Source organism: Ranitomeya imitator, chromosome 3, assembly GCF_032444005.1.
Source record: "Ranitomeya imitator isolate aRanImi1 chromosome 3, aRanImi1.pri, whole genome shotgun sequence".
Taxonomy (NCBI): domain Eukaryota; kingdom Metazoa; phylum Chordata; class Amphibia; order Anura; family Dendrobatidae; genus Ranitomeya; species Ranitomeya imitator.
Window position 1 is genome coordinate 35,897,526 of NC_091284.1, and position 22,061 is coordinate 35,919,586.

The 22,061-nt window shown below is 46.5% G+C and overlaps 1 protein-coding gene across 2 annotated transcripts in view; it reads right to left on the reverse strand.

The window, feature by feature from the left end:
• The window catches only part of TTC3 (tetratricopeptide repeat domain 3), a 200,066-nt gene that overhangs the window by 43,390 nt on the left and 134,615 nt on the right, over positions 1-22,061 (reverse strand). For both annotated transcript variants that reach the window (XM_069760756.1, XM_069760757.1), the window contains 3 exons: positions 18,354-18,620; positions 3,857-3,903; positions 1,265-1,324 (listed from right to left, as the gene is read on the reverse strand). In XM_069760756.1, coding sequence (XP_069616857.1) covers positions 1,265-1,324; positions 3,857-3,903; positions 18,354-18,620 — 374 coding nt within the window. The remainder of the gene's footprint in view (positions 1-1,264; positions 1,325-3,856; positions 3,904-18,353; positions 18,621-22,061) is intronic.

Below are 22,061 nucleotides of genomic sequence, written 5' to 3' on the forward strand. Positions count from 1 at the left end.
CCTTGAGGGGTGTAGTTTTTAGAATGGTGTCACACTTGGGTATTTTCTATCATATAGACCCCTCAAAATGACTTCAAATGAGATGTGGTCCCTAAAATAAAATGGTGTTGTAGAAATGAGAAATTGCTGGTCAACTTTTAACCCTTATAACTCCCTAACAAAAAAAAATTTTGGTTCCAAAATTGTGCTGATGTAAAGTAGACATGTGGGAAATGTTACTTATTAAGTATTTTGTGTGACATATCTCTGTGATTTAATTGCATAAAAATTCAAAGTTGGAAAATTGCGAAATTTTCATAATTTTCGCCAAATTTCCGTTTTTTTCACAAATAAACGCAGGTACTATCAAATAATTTTTACCATTGTCATGAAGTACAATATGTCACGAGAAAACAATGTCAGAATCACCAGGATCCATTGAAGCGTTCCAGAGTTATAACCTCATAAAGGGACAGTGGTCAGAATTGTAAAAATTGGCCCGGTCATTAACGTGCAAACCACCCTTGGGGGTAAAGGGGTTAATTCCCGTGAAAAAAAAAATGCTTCCAATCCCCGACTTTTTTCCTAGCCCATTAACCCGCACTGACATCAGGACGTACTTATCAGGAGTACAGATGATGGCGGTCATGGGTCAGGACCCTTCTCTTTCTCTGAGTATTGATGTTTCTAAAGTTTCTTTTATCAAACAATCCGTAAAAAGACAGATGACATCAGAGTTATATTTTTTCATGGATTCATAGACTTGCATTTGCGAGTTTGATCAGCTATAATCACTGTTTTATCAGCAGGTTATTATCCCTAGTAGCCCTGCATATTTGTGATCTCTGTATAACCAATGCCCGCCACCACTGATTGGCAGCTTTCTGCCTCTGCACAGTGTACACAGAAAGCCGCCAAACAGCGGTGGGGTTATACAGGCCTCAGCATTCAGAGAACTGCTAGATCTGCAGCAAAATAACCCTGATTTTAGCAAAACTGCAGCAAGCAGCCCAGTAAGTGATACAGCGCTGGAATCAGGGTCTCTCTCTCTCTACATAATCCTGCTCTCAAGATTGGGTAACTAATAAACCTAGCGACATATTCCCTTTAAGAAAAAGATTTCTGCTCCACACAGCCAGTTAATCAGAACTGTGATCAAGACGTAAAGAAGAGACATGGATGACGACCGCGATCAGTAAGTACACTAATACATGTGTAATAGATAACGAGGCTATGACAATGCAATATATGAGCAGTCATGGATGAAAATAACAGAGAAATTTACCTTTACTGCTTGATTCCGTTTCTTTTTTTTGTGTTTAGTCTTAAGGTTCATACATATATTCTATCGGAAAGAGAAGGAGTTGTAAGCTTGCAATCCACAGTCATGGGAAGATTAAATATAGAGGACAGTACATCATCATACTAGTATATTACACCGAGGTAGTATGCATTCAGGGAGGTTCTCACACGCTGATATATTGGTAAATATATTTATTTATTTTGATTACATGCAATTTGACGTCCCTCGGTCAAACTTGTACATGAGCCTACAGCCGAGGCAGAAATGTAGGTGTAGTATCGGAGCATTACACACACACACAAAATACACATACAGGGCTTTTTATTTCACACCTTATCTTGTATTGTGTCATAATTCAGAAATTGTGGTGAAGAGCGGTCAACAGATCAAAAGTGGTGAAAGTTTCTGTAAAACTATAAGGCAGAGATGGGTCTATTCTGAATTCTAGATGATCAACCTGTTATTTTAGGGTCTGTTTTAAACTTACCACAATCACACCTAAGAAACAGAAACCATCCCTGGACCAGACCTCTACATCCACCTATCGACCCAGATCGCTGCTCCAGTGCACTCCAAACTCCTTGAACATGAACATACCCTGCCCTCTCCTGGATCTCCTCCTGCCATCACAGACCCTGCCCTGTCCTGGATCTCCTCCTGCCATCACAGACCCTGCCCACTCCTGGATCTCCTCCTGCCATCACAGACCCTGCCCGCTCTTAGATCTCCTCCTGCCATCACAGACCCTGCCCTCTCCTGGATCTTCTCTTAATATCACAGACTCTGCCCTCTCCTGGATCTCCTCCTGCCATCACAGACCCTGCCCTCTCCTGGATCTTCTCCTGCCATCACAGAACCTGCCCTCTCCTGGATCTCCTCTTGCCATCACAGACCCTCTCCTGGATCTTCTCCTGCCATCACAGACTCTGACCTCTCTTGGATCTTCTCTTGTCATCACAGACCCTGCCCTCTCCTGGATCTTCTCCTGCCATCACAGACCCTGCCCTCTCCTGTATATTATTTCCCCATCACAGACTCTGCCCTCTCCTGGATCTCCTCTTGCCATCACAGACCCTACCCTCTATCCTGGATCTTCTCTTGCCATCACAGACCCTGCCCTCTTCTGGATCTTCTCTTGTCATCACAGACCCTGCCCTCTTATGGATCTTCTCAATATCACAGACCTGCCCTCTCCTGGATCTCCTCTTACCATCACAGACCTGCCCTCTCCTGGATCTCCTCTTACCATCACAGACCCTGCCCTCTCCTGGATCTCCTCCTGCCATCACAGACCCTGCCCTCTCCTGGATCTCCTCTTGCCATCACAGACCCTGCCCTCTTCTGGATCTCCTCTTGCCATCATAGACTCTGTCCTGTCCTGGATCTCCTCTTAATATCACAGACCCTGCCCTCTTCTGGATCTTCTCTTGCCATCACAGACCCTGACCTCTCCTGTATATTCTTTTACCATCACAGACCCTGCCCTCTTCTGGATCTTCTCTTGTCATCACAGACCCTGCCCTCTTCCGGATCTTCTCCTATCACAGACTCTGCCCTCTCCTGTATATTCTCTTAATATCACAGACTCTGCCCTCTCCTGGATCTCCTCTTGCCATCACAGACTCTGCCCTCTCCTGGATCTCCTCTTGCCATCACAGACCCTGACCTCTTCTGGATCTCCTCTTGCCATCACAGACCCTGATCTCTTCTGGACCTCCTCTTGCCATCACAGACTCTGCCCTCCCCTGGATCTCCTCTTAATATCACAGACCCTGCCCTCTTCTGGATCTTCTCTTGCCATCACAGACCCTGCCCTCTCCTGGATCTTCTCTTAATATCACAGACCCTGTCCTCTCCTGGATCTCCTCTTGCCATCACAGACCCTGCCCTCTTCTGGATCTTCTCTTAATATCACAGACCCTGTCCTCTCCTGGATCTCCTCTTGCCATCACAGACCCTGCCCTCTTCTGGATCTTCTCTTAATATCACAGACCCTGTCCTCTCCTGGATCTCCTCTTGCCATCACAGACCCTGCCCTCTTCTGGATCTTCTCTTAATATCACAGACCCTGTCCTCTCCTGGATCTCCTCTTGCCATCACAGACCCTAACCTCTCCTCATACCTCACTATCTTCACATTGCTAAACATGGCGAACCAGAAGATCGGCAGGAACAGCTAATCACCAGCATCTCAAGCTGGGCAGGAAGGGATCTGCTCAATAATAATTACAGGTAATGATGAGCATGCTCGTTACTTGAGTTTGCATCAGGTGCTCAGGTACGTACCCAGTATCACGGGTGCTCGAGTGAAATGTTCGCATCCCCACAAGCTTCGAGGCTGTTGCACAGTCACAAAACATGCGAGGATTGCCTGAAATACACGGGCAATCCCTGCATGTTTCGTGGCTGTGTAACAGACGCAAAACATTCGGGCGTGACGCAAACATTTCACTAGAGCACACGCGATACTGGGTACGTACCTGAGCACCTGATGCAAACTCGAATAATGAGCATGCTCGCTCATCACTAATTACAGGGCTTCAAAATCAAAAGAACAAACAAGTGACCAACTTACATTGCACTTTTCAAAGGATTGCTTGGGAATTTGACCCCGTGGTATATCTGTAAGAAAAGTATCACAAACATACATTAGTCGGGGATATCCGTACTGATAAAATGACTGTAAAAAAAAATAACTGCTGAAAATATATAAAGTGGAAACATATTGTCTGAGTTGGATATCCATTTTACACAACACCAATGTAACAGTAGGGTAAATGACCGCTATAGAGGAGTCCTGGTGTCTGTGCATTACACCTCTCACCGGTTTCAATAATCCATATTTTATACAAAGCGGAGGACCTGTTGGCAGCTTGCATTAACAGGGGTGACCTATCAATCAGCTCATCACTGTGAATATCTACATCCTAACAGACTAAGTATTTACTCTCATTTTTTTTTTAAATCACTTTTATAGGGTTATTCTCATTTCAGCAATGACCCTGGTGATCCGGCCCCCGGGATCTCCCCTTCTCCCCAATGATTGGGACTGCAGCGCTGCACGCTTGTCAGTTTTTTTCTGCATGTAGCGCTCACAATCACCCAGCCGTGCAGCTGACCCTATTCACTGGAGGTATGCTGCAGAGGGCGTAACGAAACAACCCTGTATAGATAGAAGAAAAACACTGTGTGGGGCCTATTTACAATCGGTCGGACCCCTGGTGATTATTAAGAGACTGCATATTGTAATGGACAATCCATGACTTGATCGGAATAACACTTGAAGAGTTGCGGATGGCCAGTGACGTCACTTGCGATAATATCTGCCAGAACGCATGTATTTTCAGCAGGCATCGTCACCTCAAGGCTATGTGCACACATTGAGTATTTGCTTGCAAATTTCTGCAAGGATTCTGCATCTCTTGGCAGGAAAATCGCTGCGTTAAAAATGTGCATTTTTGTACAGCAACGAAGGCTTTTTTGAGCTCCGTAAAAGATATTTAAGAAAAAAAGTTTTGTGATGTAATTTCTTGGTTCAACACCACCTTATTCATTCTGATTGGCTGGAATTGAGATAGGAGGCCATGTTGCATTTGGAGAGCCCCTGATGTGCCTTAACACTTGAAACCCCCCACAAGTGACACCATTTTGGAAAGGAGACCCCCAAGTGCTTCACAGAAGTTTATAATGTAGAGCCGTAAAAATAAAAAATCATATTTGTTTCAAAAGATGATCTTTTCGACCCCATTTTTTTTTTTATTTTCCCAAGGGTAACAGAAGAAATTGGACCCCAAAAGTTGTTGTACAATTTGTCCTGAGTACGCCGATACCCCATATGTGGGGGTAAACCACTGTTTGGGCGCATGGCAGAGCTTGGAAGGGAAGGAGCGCCGTTTGACTTTTTCAACTCAGCATTGGCTGAAATGGAAATCAGACGTCATGTTGGTTTTTCAGAGCCCCTGATGTGCCTAAAAAGTGGAAACCTCATAAGTGACCCCATTTAGGAAAGTAGACCATCTACGGAACTTATCTAGATGTGTTGTGAGAGCTTTGAACCTCCAAGTGTTTCACTAAAGTTTATAATGCAGAGCCGTGAAAATAAAAAATCATTTTTTTCCCACAAAAATGATTTTTTTAGCCCCCAAATTTTTATTTTCCCATGGGTAACAGGAGAAATTGGACCGCAAAAGTTGTTGTCCAATTTGTCCTGAGTACGCCGATACCCCATATGTGGGGGTAAACTTCTGTTTGGGCGCACAGCGTAGCTCGGAAGGGAAGGAGCATCGCTTTACTTTTTCAAAGCAGAATTGGATGGAATGGAGGTCGGGCGTTATGTTGCGTTTGCAGAGCCGCTGATGTGCCTTAATAGTGGAAACCCCCCAATTCTAACTCCAACCCGATCCCCAACACACCCCTAACCCTAATCCCAACCCTAACCACACCCCTAACCTTAATCCCAACCCTAACCCGAACACACCCCTAACCCTAATCCCAACCCACCCTTAACCACAACACACCCCTAACCCTAATCCCAACCCTAACCATACCCCTAACCCTGACACACCCCTAACCCAACCATAAACGTAATCCAAACCCTAACCCCAACCCTAACTTTAGCCCCAACCCTAACCCCTAAATTTAGCCCCAACCCTAACTTTAGCCCCAACTCTAATACTAACCCTAATGGGAAAATGGAAATATTTTTTTTTAATTTTATTATTTTTCCCTAAGGGGGTGATGATAAAGGGGGGATTTTACTTACTATTTATAGCAGGTTTTTATGTTTGGCAGCTGCCACACACTAAAAGACTCTTTTTATTGCAAAAAATATTTTTTTCATCACAACATTTTGAGAGCTATAATTTTTCTATATTTTGGCCCACAGAGTCATGTGAGGTCTTGTTGTTTGCGGGACGAGTTGACGTTTTTATTGGTACCATTTTCGGGCACATGACATTTTTTGATAGCTTTTTATTTCGATTTTTGTTAGGCAGAATGAACAAAGACCAGCAATTCCTGAATTTTTTTTTTTTTGGGGTGGGGGGAAGGGGGAGGGGGGGGCGCGTTTATACCGTTCCGCGTTTGGTAAAATTGATAAAGCAGTTTTATTCTTCGGGTCAGAACGATTACCACGGTGCCTCACTTATATCTTTTTTTTATGTTTTGGCGCTTTTATACAATAAAAACAATTTTATAGAAAAAATATTTATTTTTGTATTGCTTTATTCTGAGGGCTATAAATTTTATCTTTTCGATGCTGACACTGTATAGCAGCTCGTTTTTTGCAGGATAAGATGGTTTTTTTTTTACTGTGATCACTGAAGGGGTTAAGTAGTGAGAGTTTTATAGGTCGGGTCGGTACAGATGCGGCGATACTAAATATGTGTACTTTTATATCTAATATATAAAGCTGAATGTGTGTGTGCATGTATATATGTCCGGGATTGGCATCTGCACCGTCGCAGCTACAGCCACAAAATTTTGCACAGTCACACGTCTGGACCCCGAGAGCGTCATAGGCTATGTTGTTAGGTGAAATTTTAACCCCGCGCTTTCCAATTCACCAAACAATTTTGCCCCTATCTACATAATGGGGAAAAGTGAAAGGAAAAGTGTTGGAGGCAAATTGACAGCTGCCAGATGTGAACAAGGGGGACTTAAAGAATGAGAGCGATGGCGCCAAAGAGTATATACCGTACAGTTGCTAAGGTGGGGCCCCGACATGGGATACTCACCACACACGGGGATATGAACACATACACAAAATGCGCCACACACTACCACGTGCTTGAACACATATTACCCTCAGCACACATTTCACCACACATACACCAACCTCGCCACATAAAAGTCGAAACAAAAAAGTCGCCGCGCAAAACTCGCCACATGCAAAACTTGGCTCACGCAAAACTAGCCACACGTGCAAAACTCACCTCATGGAAAACTCGCCACACGCAAAACTTGGACACGCGGAAAAATTGCCTCATGCACAAAAGTTCCAACACATGCAAAAGTTGCCTCAAACAAAACTTGCACACAATCAAAACCAACCACACATAAAACTCGCGTTGCTCCGAGGGTCTCAGGGAAGCACGCAGGGAGCCCCCTCCCGGTGCGATGCTTCCCTATGCCGCCGGAACGCTGCTATCATGTTTGATCGCAGTATTCCGTGGGATAATGTGCCGGGAGCGGTCCGTGACCACTCTTGGCACATAGTGCTGGATGTCAGCTATGATAATCAGCTGACACCCAGCCGCGATCGGCCGCACTCCCCCCGTGAGCATGGCTGATCGCATATGACGTACTATCCTGTCGGTGGTCATAGAGGCCGAGACCACCTCGACGGGATAGTACGTCTAATGTCAGAAAGGGGTTAAAGAATTTTACTGATCATGTGCACAACACTTCAGAATTGTCATTGAATTAGCTTGCATAAAGATTCCATAGAATTTTTGGCCCATTTACGTGTGGAAAAAACGCAGCAAAAATGCATAAAAAACGCACTATGTGCATACAGCCTTACAATTCATTGAAAAAGGACAAGACTTCCGGTATGTATCAGATTTGACGTCACTGTCCCCGCTCACCACCCGACATGGAAGAGAGGTGACCAAGGACCCTTTAAAAGGGAAACCAAGTGCCGTGGCAGCATAGCAAAGCTATTCATCTGGAAGTAAGCAGCATTTTCCAAAGTGATTACCTTTAAGGTTGGAACCACAAATGCAGTTTTTGGTGAAGTTTTTTGCACGGTTCTTTGAAACAAAACCAAGACTGGATTCAACAGGAATGAACATAAAAGAATTATCTATTCTTGTAGCTCAATCCATCCCTGTACTTCATACTGCAACAAATAAGACTGGTTTCCAGCCCGATGGAGGTTAATCTGCCCAGACACATTATATTCAGTGGCATGTGAAAGTTCGGGCACCCCTGGTCAGAATTACTGCTATTGTGAAGTTGACGATGAAATGATCTCTAAAAGGCCTAAAGTTGGAAATAACATACTTCCTTATGTTAGATTAAAAAAAATTGCCAATAATTAATATTTATATATACATACATATATATATATATATATATATATATATACACATATACACACACACACACACACACACATATATATATACACATATACACATACATACAAGCAAAACATTGATCATTTCACACAAAACTCCAAAAATGGGACAGTCAAAAGTATTGGCACCCTCAGCCTAAAACTTGGTTGCACAACCTTTAGCCAAAATAACTGCGACCAACCGCTTCCGGTAACCATCAATGAGTTTCTTACAATGCTCTGCTGGAATTTTAGACCATTCTTCTTTGGCAAACTGCTCCAGGTCCCTGATATTTGAAGGGTGCCTTCTCCAAACTCCCATTTTTAGATCTCTCCACAGGTGTTCTATGGGATTCAGGTCTGGACTCATTGCTGGCCATCTTAGAAGTCTCCAGTGCTTTCTCTCAAACCATTTTCTAGTGCTTTTTGAAGTGTGTTTTGGGACATTGTCCTGCTGGAAGACCCATGACCTCTGAGGGAGACCCAGCTTTCTCACACTGGGCCCTACATTATGCTGCAAAATTTGTTGGTAGTCTTCAGACTTCATAATGCCATGCACACGGTCAAGCAGTCCAGTGCCAGAGGCAGCAAAGCAACCCCAAAACATCAGGGAACCTCCACCATGTTTGACTGTAGGGACCGTGTTCTTTTCTTTGAATGCCTCTTTTTTTCTCCTGTAAACTCTATGTTGATGCCTTTGCCCAAAAAGCTCTACTTTTGTCTCATCTGACCAGCGAACATTCTTCCAAAACATTTCAGGCTTTTTTAGGTACGTTTTGGCAAACTCCAGCCTGGCTTTTTTATGTCTCGGGGTAAGAAGTGGGGTCTTCTACCATACAGTCCCTTTTCATTCAGACGCTGACGGATAGTATTGGTTGACACTGTTGTACCCTCGGACTGCAGGGCAGCTTGAACTTGTTTGGATGTTAGTCGAGGTTCTTTATCCAACATCCGCACAATCTTGCGTTGAAATCTCTTGTCAGTTTTTCTTTTCCGTCCACATGTAGGGAGGTTAGCCACAGAGCCATGGGCTTTACACTTCTTGATGACACTGCGCACGGTAGACACAGGAACATTCAGGTCTTTGGAGATGATGGTCTTTGTAGCCTTGAGATTGCTCATGCTTCCTCACAATTTGGTTTCTCAAGTCCTCAGACAGTTCTTTGGTCTTCTTTCTTTTCTCCATGCTCAATGTGGTACACACAAGGACACAGGACAGAGGTTGAGTCAACTTTAATCCATGTCAACTGGCTGCAAGTGTGATTTAGTTATTGCCAACACCTGTTAGGTGCCACAGGTAAGTTAAAGGTGTTAAACTTTTGTCCACCCCCTTTTTTATGTTTGGTGTGGAATTATATCCAATTTGGCTTTAGGACAATTCTTTTTGTGTTTTTTCATTTAAGACAAATTAAATGAAGATAATACCAAAGAATTTGTGTTTGCAATCATTATCAAGAAGAAAATGAGTATTATCTGATTGCAGGGGTGTCAATACTTTTGGCCACAACTGTATATACATATATACATAATATACTGCATTTTGTGGATTATAAAACGCATCCCAAATTTGGTGGTGCTTCTTTTAATCCATTTCCCCCCAGAGCCCACCGTAATGTGAACCATAGTAGTGCGGGGTCTCTGGGGTTTTCAAAAATTGTTGGCAGAGCCTTCACACCAACTTTTGCCTCCAACAGCAGCGACCCTGGGATCCTCCGCTCCATCGCAGCAGATCAGGAATATTTGAATTGTAAGGCGCACCACCATTTTCTCCCCAAATTTTGGAGAAAACAGGATTTTTGGTTGCTTACCGTAAAATCTGTTTCTTGGAGCCTCCAGTGGGGGACACAGGAACCATGGGGTGTATGCTGCTGCCACTAGGAGGCTGACACTATGCAAATAAAAAGTTAGCTGCTCCTCTGCAGTGTACACCCCACCGACTGGCATTATACTCTTCAGTTAGTGAGAAAGCAGTAGGAGATAAATAACAAGGTTGAAAACCATAACCACAAACTTGAGAACTGTAAACGTGAGAACAGTCATAGAACATAAAATAGAGAACTGAGAAACATTGGGAGGGAGCTGTGTCCCCCAATGGAGGCTCCAAGAAACAGATTTTACGGTAGGCAACCAAAAATCCTGTTTTCTTTATCGCCTCTCATTGGGGGACACAGGAACCATGGGACGTCCCAAAGCAGTCCCTAGGGCGGGAAAAACAGACTTCCATCAGGTCCGAGGACTCACCACTGCCGCCTGCCAGATCCTTCTGCCTAGGCTGGCATCCGCCGAAGCGTAGATATGGACCTTGTAAAATTTGGCGAACGTGTGGATGGAAGACCAAGTTGCCGCTTTGCAAAGCTGTAGGGCGGAAGCCATGTGGTGCACCGCCCAGGAGGCGCCGACTGCCCGAGTAGAGTGAGCCTTGATCCCAGGAGGGGGCACTCTGTTCTTGACCCGGTAAGCCTCCAGAATTGCCGTTCTGATCCAGCGAGCAATAGTCGCCTAAGAAGCCTGTTGGTCTCTGCGTGGGCCATCAGGAATGACAAAAGGAGAATCCGTCTCCCGGAAAGCGGACGTTCTATCCAGGTAGATCCTCACTGCCTTGACGAGGTCCAGCTTGTTCAACGATCGCTCCAAAGGATGAGTCGGAGCTGGACAAAAGGAAGGAAGAACGATGACCTCGTTGAGGTGGAAACCACCTTGGGAAGAAAGGAAGGCGGAGGCCTGAAGACCACCTTGTCCTGGTGGATGACCAAGAACGGCAAGACAGGGCCGCCAACTCGGAAACGCGGCGGATAGAAGAGATGGCCACAAGAAGGGCCACCTTCCAAGATAGGACTGACAGGGGAATCTCCCTGAGGGGCTCAAAGGGGGAAACTCTCAGAACGTCCAGTACCAGGTTTAAATCCCATGAATCCACAGGGGCCCTGTACGGAGGAATAGTGTGGGCCACTCCTGAAGAGAGGTCTTAACCTGTGGTCGGGAAGCTAAAGTCTTCTGAAAAAGGATGGAAAGCGCAGAGACCTGGCCCTTCAGGGAACTAAGAGCCAGGCCCGAATCCAGTCCTGCCTGAAGGAAGGCCAAAATGGAAGGCAGGGAAAAGGACATAGATGCCTTCCAGGTACGATAGTAGATCCTGGAAGACGAAGGCTTCCGAGCCTGAATCATGGTGTGAATAACCCGGTCCGAAAGGCCGGACGCTCTTATAACTGCGGTCTCAACAGCCACCGATTGGAATGACCGGCACCCCTTCCGCTTTGATCTTCTTTAACAGTTTGGGAAGTAATGGAAGGGGTGGGAACAGGTAGGGCAGCACGAACTGTGACCAAGGAATGGCCAGAGCGTCGACACCCACTGCGAGAGGATCGCGAGACCTGGAGATGAACTGCGGAACCTTCCTGTTCATTCGAGACGCCGTGAGATCCACATCCGGAGTCCCCCATCGAAGACAAAACTGATGGAAGACCTCCAGATGCAAGGACCATTCCCCTGCCGCGAGGCCCTCGCGTTTGAGGAAGTCAGCGGCCCAACTGCCCACGCTGGGGATATGCACCGCGGATATCACTGTAACCGTTGCCTCTGCCCAATGGAGGATCATGGATACCGCGGCCAAGGAGCTCCGAGTCCCCCCTTGATGGTTGACATATGCCACCGCCGTGGCATTGTCCGTCTGGATTCGGATTGGAAGACCCCTGAGAATCCTTTCCCAGAGACGAAGGGACAGAAAATGGCCCGGATCACGAGGACATTGATCGACATGGTTGCCTCCTGCGTCGACCAGCGGCTCTGTACAGTCAGGTGGCGAAACCCCGCACCCCAGCCGAGCAGGCTGGCATCCGTCATCACCACCTGCCAGGGAACTGGAAGGAAGGACCGGCCCTGGGAGACGAGAGGTGACGTGAGCCACCAGTTGAGAGACTGTTTGGCCTGGGGAGAGAGTCGGATCGGGCGGTCCAGGGAGAAGATGGACCTGTTCCACTGAGACAGGATGGCTTGCTGAAGAGGTCGCGAGTGAAATTGGGCGAATGGGATCGCTTCCAATGTTGCTAGCATCTTCCCCAAAACCTTCATGGCCGATCGGAAGGAGGGAGACCGAGGGCCCTGGAGTACGCGTATGTCCCGACGAAGGATGGATCTAGTCTTCGGGAAGATCTTTGTCTGACGAGTGTCGAAGAGCATGCCCAGAAAGATGATGCGCCGAGAAGGAATAAGGCAGGACTTCTTCCGGTTGACCCGCCACCCGAAACGGACTAGGGTGTCGAGAACGATGGACAGGCTTTCGTGGGCCTGAGAAAAGCAGGGAGCCTTGATGAGGAGGTCGTCGAGGTATGGAAACAGAACCAGGCTTCTGACCCTCAAGATGGCCATCAGCGCAGCCATGATCTTCGTGAAAACTCTTGGGGCGGTTGCAAGACCGAATGGCAGGGCGACGAACTGAAAATGTTCCTGAAGCACTGCAAAGCACAGGGATCGGTGATGTCCCGGGAATATCGGAACGTGGAGGTAGGCGTTCCTGAAAATCTATGGAACACAGAAATTCCTGAGCCTCCATGGAAGCAATTACTGAACGAAGGGATTCCATCCTGAAGTGTTTCAGACGAACTCTCCTGCTCAGCAATTTGAGGTCCCGAATGGGACGCACCCTGCCGTCTTTTCAGTACCACAAAAAGGTTGGAATAGAAACCTGCGAACCGCTCTTTTCCTGGGACGGGAACGATTACCCCGGCTTTGAGGAGAGAAGTGATGGCTGCGAAGAAACCCGGAACTAGGAGCGGGATCTCTTGGAGGTCGGGATTCGAAAAAACGATCCCGGGGCCGTGAAACGAACTCTAGCTTGTATCCCGAGGATACAACATCCCTGACCCATGCGTCCTCTACTGAGGAGATCCAGACGTCCCTGAAGAAGAGGAGACGGCCGCCCAGTCGGGGAGGTGGGTTGTCGACTAGCCGAGAGTCAGGCCGAGGTGGTTCTTCCAGTCCTGGAGGACCTACCCTGGGAGTGGCGAGAACGCCAGGAAAAAGTGGGCCTAAAGGATACCGCCTTCTTCTCTTGACGTGCCTGTGGCCTCTGTTGCTGCTGGGAGAAGGAGATTGATGCCGCGAAGCAACAAAAAGGCCGAAAAGACCAAAATTGACGTCTAGGAGGGGGGCGACGAAGCTTGGCCTGGGGAAGAAGGGAGCTTGTGCCCCCAGTAGCGTCCTTAATGAATTGGTCCAGCTTAGAACCAAAAGGACGAGACCCCTGAAAAGGCAGGCTGGTAAGGGACTTTTTAGAGGACAAGTCCACCTGCCAGGCCTTAAGCCAAACGGACCAGCGGATGGCAATCGCGTTGCTGGACGCCTGAGCCGCACAAGAAGCGGCGTCCAGGGAGGCTGAGACCAGATATTCACCCGCATGAGAAATCTGGTTGGCAAGTTCCGCCAGCTGTCCGGAAGGAACCCCGTCCAGAATGCCCTGACGGAGCTGATTGGCCCATTTGGATATGGATTTTGAAACCCCAGTGGAAGCAAAGACTGGGCAAAGACTGGCTGAGGCCACTTCAAAGGCTGACTTTGCGAAGGATTCTATGACTCTATCGTTAGAATCCTTCAGAGATGCACATCCGGACAGTGGGAGGACCGTGTTGGCGAATAGTCTGGAAACCGGAGAATCCACCGACGGAGAAGCCGTCCAATTAGCGATGAGCTGCGGAGAAAATTGATATAAAACGCCAAGTCGCTTTCCTCTCAAAGCGTCTGGTCAGGTTCTCTCTTTCTCTGGTCATAATCTCCTCGAATTCCGGGTGAGGAGCAAAAAATTTTGAAGGTGGTTTAGCCCGTCTAAACGAAACCGCCTGATCTGCGGGTTCCGTAGAGGACTCCGTGATGCCACAGGTTAGATTTATCGCTCCAATGAGATTCTGAACCATATCCCTCCTGGTAGCGATTTGGTTCGAATCCAGCTCCGAAACATCCTCCGAAGGCGCATCAGAGAACGCCTCGCCTGACTCAGGGGAGGAGGACCGGGGGAAAGTCAACCGCAGAGAAGGACCGTGTGGTGAGATGGAGCGAAAGAGGACTCAGACCGGCGTTCATGTCTGGACCTTTTGCGGCCTATAATGGAAGGCTCCGACGGAGGTTCCTGCGACCGCTGGCTACTGCAGGGGCCTGCAGGGGTAATCGGTCCAGCACGGACACAAGAGTTAGCGACACCCGTGTTAGATCTGCCACCGATTGTGACAGAGAGGAAACCCAGCCTGGGGTGGGGGGTATCACTCTCGAGCGGAGCGGCCGGGGGATCCTGGGCGGTGGGAACAATCGAATTGCTGCAGGCCTGACAGAGGACGAGAGCGGCCTCCCTTAGAGGTAGCCATTTTTTTTTTTTTTTTTTTTTAAAAGAAAAGACCCTGAAGAAAAGCCAGAAGGTTAGGGGACAGGGGGGGCAGAGGGGAGTGTCAGTCTGCAGTGCAGCTACTCACGCAGACGAAGCAGTTCCAGACGCAGGACACAGCTTGAAGATGGTCCCCCAGGGAAGAAATCCTCTTAGAATATAATGCGGATCCTGCAGTGGTGCAGCCGAAGGGATCTGATACCCGTAGTAGTCCACTGCAGCGCACAGAGAGGCGTGCGTGGGCTAAGGCACTTGTCCACTGGGTGTAGTAAGATGGCGCCGGTGGGCGGAGCAACACCAAGGGCTGATGGCCGGGCGGGAGAAAAGCCCGCCGAGTAGTGGGGAAGTGGGCGGAGAGGAGCCGCCGGAAGTAGGCCCCGGGAGAAGCCGGGACCTAGATTAAAGCTCGGCGACCGCCTGAGGGGGGGGGGGGGGGGGCCGGCGCTGCCCGGCTGGAGGATGCGGCCTCTGGAGAGCGGCGCAGCAGCGAAGTCGCCTCAGCAAGGGGGAAGCGCTGCCGCTGGAGGTAGGCCCAGTGGAAGCCGGGGCCTAGATTAGGAGCCGACGACCGCCGCGGCGACGGCGCTGCCCGGCAGGAGGATGAGGCCTCTAGTGAACGGTGCGGCGACCTGCGAAGTCGCCTCAGCAAGGGGGAAAAAACACTGCCGCCGGAGCCGACAACCGCCGGGTTAAAGCCGCGGTGACGGCGCTGCTCGGCTGGGAGGTGCAGAGTGGCGCGGCAGCCAGCAAAGTCGCCGCATAGCAGGGAGAAGCGCTGCCGCCGGAGCCCTAAATTAGGAAGGTGGCGACCACCGGAGCGGGACGCGGCGAAGCTTCATGCGGTCGCAGGAAAAAAATCAGCTTAAAAGCCAGCTGCGCTGGAAAGAACCCCGGAAAGTGCTGCGAAAGCGGCAATCTGCGATTCCCCGGACCCCTTTAGGACAGCAGGCCAGGGAAAAAGATGGCCTGGAAATGCCAAGAAAAAGGGAAAACCAAGGGACCCCGGGGGCTAGGAATACTCACCTAAAACATCCCACGCCGTCCTTACTAACCTCAATCCGGGGAAGATATCAGACGTCCAGGGAGCTGATGGACGTCCTCGTCTCCTCCAACCGACAGGCTCTGGTGGGCGAGTGGGTAGGGGACGGAGCCAGGACCGGACTTCTAAGCACGCTTGTGTGCTAGGATCTTGGTCCTGCTGTGGGATCTACGAGGATACGGGGTGGCAGTACACGCCGCACTCATAGTTCACCTTGTGGGACTACAGGTGTGACTGTTCACCCTGTATCCCTCCAGAAAAACCTGAAAAGAAACGACGCACATTGAGGTAGATAAGGGTCTAATGAAAGACCCGTGTCCACCTCCTACTGACACTAAGCTAAACTGAAGAGTATAATGCCAGTCGGTGGGGTGTACACTGCAGAGGAGGAGCTAACTTTTTATTTGCATAGTGTCAGCCTCCTAGTGGCAGCAGCATACACCCCATGGTTCCTGTGTCCCCCAATGAGAGGCGATAAAGAAAGTGTAATAATTCAAAAAATATAGTATATAGTCTTTTTTTTTATTTAAAAAGTTGCAAAAAAGAAAATGCTAAAGTTTGGGCACCGTTGGAGATTTGTGTGCGAAGATAAATTTGACCAAGGTTTCAGACCTTAGGTAGCCTGTTAGGGTTACGGCTTGCTCACTATCAACGTTAGGAAAGGCCAGGTGATGCAAATTTCCCAGCTTTATAAAAACCCAGCCTCCTCTAACCTTATGCCAAAAAACAGCAGCCATGGGATCTTCTAAGCAGCTGCCTAGCTATCAGAAAATGAAAATGGTGGAGGTCCACAAAGCAGGAGAAGGCTATAAGAAGATATCAAAGCATTTTCAAGGAGTCCTTTCCTCCATTTGAAATGTAATTAAGAAATGGCAGTTATCAGGAACAGTGGAGGTCAAGATAAGGTCTGAAAGACCAAGCAAAATTTCAGTGAAAGTTGCTCGTAGGATTGCTAGACAGACAAAGCTGAACCCCCGCTTGTCTGCAAAAGACCTTCAGAAAAATTTAGCAGACTCTGGAGCTGGGGAACATTGTTCTACTGTCCAGAGACACCTGCACAAATATGGCCTTCATGGAAGAGTCGTCAGAAGAAAACCTAACTTGCGCCCTCACTATAAAATTCAGCATCAGAATTATGCAAAAGAACATCTAAACAAGCCTGATGCATTTTGGAAACAAGTCCTGTGGACCGATGAGGTTAAAATAGAACTCTTTGGTCACAATGATCAAAGGTATATGTGGAGAAAAAAGGGCACAGAATTTCTCCCCATTACACATGGGGATTGATCCATCATACTTTAGGGTTGTGTTGCAGCCAATGGCACAGGGAACATTTCATGGGTACAGGGAAGAATGGGTTCAATGAAATTTCAGCAAATTCTTCATGCAAACATAACACAATCTGTAAAAAAAGCTGAAGTTGGTAAGAGGATGGCTTCTAACAAATGGATAATGATCCTAAACACACGTCAAAATCCAGAACAGACAACCTCAAAAGGCGCAAGCGGAAGGTTTTACAATGACCCTCACAGTCCCCTGGATCTGATCATCATTGAAAATCTGTGGCTAGACCTCAAAATAGCAGAGGAAGCAAGACGACCCAGGAATCTCACAGAACTGGAGGAATTCTCCAAGGAAGAATGGATGTGAACCCCAACAAGAACTGAAAGACTCTTGTCTGGCTACAAAAAGCGTTTACAAGCAAGCTGTGATACTTTCAAAAGGGGGAGCTACTCGGTACTAACCATGCAGGGTGCCCTAACTTTTGCATGGTACTATTTTCCTTTTTATAATTTTTAAACTGTAAAAGATAAATATATATATAAAAAATTGTCTAAAAATGTCCTTTTAGCGATCATTTCTCATCTTCGCCTTGCTTAACTGTTCACAATGACAGTAATTTTGACCAGGGGTGCCCAAACTTTTACATGCCACTGTATCCGTCAGCTGAATGATAATTCTGCTAGTAGCCATCTTTCCCAACTCCCCTTTACATGGTAACGCTTGTGTTCTCCATGGGAAAGCCTTTTTCAGAGTCATCAGGCTGCAGTTTATCAATAGGGTCGGGCGATTACATTTCATCTGCCCATTAATAATCTTTATTTTTATATAGCGCTAACATATTCCGCAGCGCTTTACAGTTTTGCACACATTATCATCGCTGTCCCCATTGGGGCCCACAATCTAGATTCCCTATCGGTATGTCATTGGAATGTGGGAGGAAACCGGAGAACACGGAGGAAACCCACGCAAACACGGGGAGAACATTCAAACACCCTGCAGATGTTGTCCTTGGTTGGATTTGAACCCAGGACTCCAGCGCTGCAAAGCAACAATACTAACCACTGAGCCACCGTGCTGCCCATTATATATGTTCCCAGAAGAAAAATCTGTCTTGGCACAGTGGAGGTGGGCCACCATACACAATAAATGGTCGGCTAATCTCACCGCAATTGCCAAAAAACTCAATATGTGGAGGTGACTTGGAAACATTTTGTTGCAGATTGGTATTTAATGAAAACAAAAAAAATCAGAATTTCAAAAGGTTATACTTCATGGCGATAACAGGTTTCTAATAGATATAATAAATAGGATTGCTTGCTCACCCATCTCTTGGAAATATTTATCTAATTCTTTCTCCAGGTCGCATTCTGATGCAATATGCTTGTTATCTTCAAGAAGCCATAAGAAACAGCGGAAACCTTCTATACTCATACTGGACAGAAAGTCCGACAGATTGTCTGCGGAAACGTCCATCATACAGTTTATGTTCTTCCCATAGGTTTCGTTCCATAAACTTATTACGCTTTCAGGCTTAATGCTTTTCAGACGCTCTCTATTACGATCACGAAATTCTACCGCTGCTTCCAAACCTTAGGGAAAAAAAAAGAAATGAATACCACTTTTGTCAGTCACAGATTTCCATATTCATACAAGCAGTATGTATGTGTGCAATTTAGCTTGTGTTCTTCCATTATTTTTTTTTATTCCCAAAAAAAAAAAAAAAAAGATATGCACATGATAAAGTATATATTTTGTAATGTGTATATAATATTTTAAATATATTTTTGGGGGATATTAAAATGCATGTATTTAAAAATCATGGGAAAAATCTGCAACAATGTAACAATTTTTTTTTTGCAAAAATTTCTTCAACTGTAAATGAGCTCCATATATCAAGAATGACCTTTTTTATGCAATCTTTCAAAGAAATATATCTATATATATATATATATACCGTATTTTCCGCTTTGTAAGACGCACTTTATTTCCCCCAAATTTGGGGGGGAAATGTGGGTGCGTCTAACAAAGCGGATATACCGCTTACCATTACAGGCTGGGAGGAGGGGGTGTCCGCCGCCGCTACCGCCTGCCGCCGCTGTCGTCCGCCGCCACTGCCGGGGTTGTCCGCTGCTGCCCCGGGTGATGCTGAAGGCTCCGGTGCTGCGGGGGGCTCTGGCGACATATTGTGAAAGACCAGAGCCCCCCGGCAGTTCTTCCATGCGTTCCAGTATGACTAATTCCGGGAAAATGGCCGCCGGAATCTCGGGAGATGAGATTTCAGCGCTGAGATCTCATCTCTCGAGATTCCGGCGGCCATTTTCCCGGAGTTAGTTCCAGTATGACTGACTCCGGGAAAATGGCCGCCGGAATCTCGGGAGATGAGATTTCAGCGCTGAGATCTCATCTCTCGAGATTCCGGCGGCCATTTTCCCGGAATTAGTCATACTGGAACGCATGGAAGAACTGCCGGGGGGCTCTGGTCTTTCACAAAATGTAGCCAGAGCCCCCCGCAGCACCGGAGACAGCCCTACAGCACAGGAGCCCCCTGCAGACCCCTCATCCCAGCCTGCAGCAAAGGAGCCCCCTGCAGACCCCTCATCCCAGCCTGCAGCAAAGGAGCCCCCTGCAGACCCCTCATCCCAGCCTGCAGCAAAGGAGCCCCCTGCAGACCCCTCATCCCAGCCTGCAGCAAAGGAGCCCCCTGCAGACCCCTCATCCCAGCCTGCAGCACAGGAGCCCCCCTGCAGCACAGGAGCCCCCTGCAGACCCCCTCATCCCAGCCTGCAGCAATGCTCCACTCCTGCCTCCGGCAACGAGCCTGGGACCCTGATCCACCACAACCACAACCCCCGGTAAGTAATAAGACGCATGGATTATAAGACGCCCCACCAATTTATTAAAAAATAGTTTTTTCCTATTTTTCTCCTCAAAATTTGGGGTGCGTCTTATAATCCGGAGCGTCTTACAAAGCGAAAAATACGGTATATATATCTATATATATCTATATCTATATATCTATATACATACATATATATATATATATATATATATATATATATATATATATATATATATATATATATATATACATACAGATCCTTCTCAAAAAATTAGCATATAGTGTTAAATTTCATTATTTACCATAATGTAATGATTACAATTAAACTTTCATATATTATAGATTCATTATCCACCAACTGAAATTTGTCAGGTCTTTTATTGTTTTAATACTGATGATTTTGGCATACAACTCCTGATAACCCAAAAAACCTGTCTCAATAAATTAGCATATCAAGAAAAGGTTCTCTAAACGACCTATTACCCTAATCTTCTGAATCAACTAATTAACTCTAAACACATGCAAAAGATACCTGAGGCTTTTATAAACTCCCTGCCTGGTTCATTACTCAAAACCCCCATCATGGGTAAGGCTAGCGACCTGACAGATGTCAAGAAGGCCATCATTGACACCCTCAAGCAAGAGGGTAAGACCCAGAAAGAAATTTCTCAACAAATAGGCTGTTCCCAGAGTGCTGTATCAAGGCACCTCAATGGTAAGTCTGTTGGAAGGAAACAATGTGGCAGAAAACGCTGTACAACGAGAAGAGGAGACCGGACCCTGAGGAAGATTGTGGAGAAGGACCGATTCCAGACCTTGGGGAACCTGAGGAAGCAGTGGACTGAGTCTGGTGTGGAAACATCCAGAGCCACCGTGCACAGGCGTGTGCAGGAAATGGGCTGCAGGTGCCGCATTCCCCAGGTAAAGCCACTTTTGAACCATAAACAGCGGCAGAGGCGCCTGACCTGGGCTACAGAGAAGCAGCAATGGACTGTTGCTAAGTGGTCCCAAGTACTTTTTTCTGATGAAAGCAAATTTTGCATGTCATTCGGAAATCAAGGTGCCAGAGTCTGGAGGAAGACTGGGGAGAAGGAAATGCCAAAATGCCTGAAGTCCAGTGTCAAGTACCCACAGTCAGTGATGGTGTGGGGTGCCATGTCAGCTGCTGGTGTTGGTCCACTGTGTTTCATCAAGGGCAGGGTCAATGCAGCTAGCTATCAGGAGATTTTGGAGCACTTCATGCTTCCATCGGCTGAAATGCTTTATGGAGATGAAGATTTCATTTTTCAGCACGACCTGGCACCTGCTCACAGTGCCAAAACCACTGGTAAATGGTTTACTGACAATGGTACTACTGTGCTCAATTGGCCTGCCAACTCTCCGGACCTGAACCCCATAGAGAATCTGTGGGATATTGTGAAGAGAAAGTTGAGAGACGCAAGACCCAACACTCTGGATGAGCTTAAGGCCGCTATTGAAGCATCCTGGGCCTCCATAACATCTCAGCAGTGTCACAGGCTGATTGCCTCCATGCCACGCCGCATTGAAGCAGTCATTTCTGCCAAAGGATTCCCGACCAAGTATTGAGTGCATAACTGAACATTATTATTTGATGTTTTTTTTGTTTGTTATTAAAAAACACTTTTATTTGATTGGATGGGTGAAATATGCTAATTTATTGAGACAGGTTTTTTGGGTTATCAGGAGTTGTATGCCAAAATCATCAGTATTAAAACAATAAAAGACCTGACAAATTTCAGTTGGTGGATAATGAATCTATAATATATGAAAGTTTAATTGTAATCATTACATTATGGTAAATAATGAAATTTAACACTATATGCTAATTTTTTGAGAAGGACCTGTATATGTATATATATATATATATATGTATATATATATATATATATATATATATATATATATATATATATATATATATATATGTATGTATATATATATATATATATATATATATATATATATATATATATATATCACACAATTATTTTGTTCCATTGGCACATCAAAAATAAAAATTGTCCTGGTTGAGAGAGGGGTTATATAGGATATAGTTTCTCTACGAAGCAGGATATGTAGTTAATAGGGAAGGTGAGAAGAAAAATATTAGTAGACTACTGTACCAGGAAAAGATGCAAATTCTTAAAATATGAGTTACAGTGTAGATAAG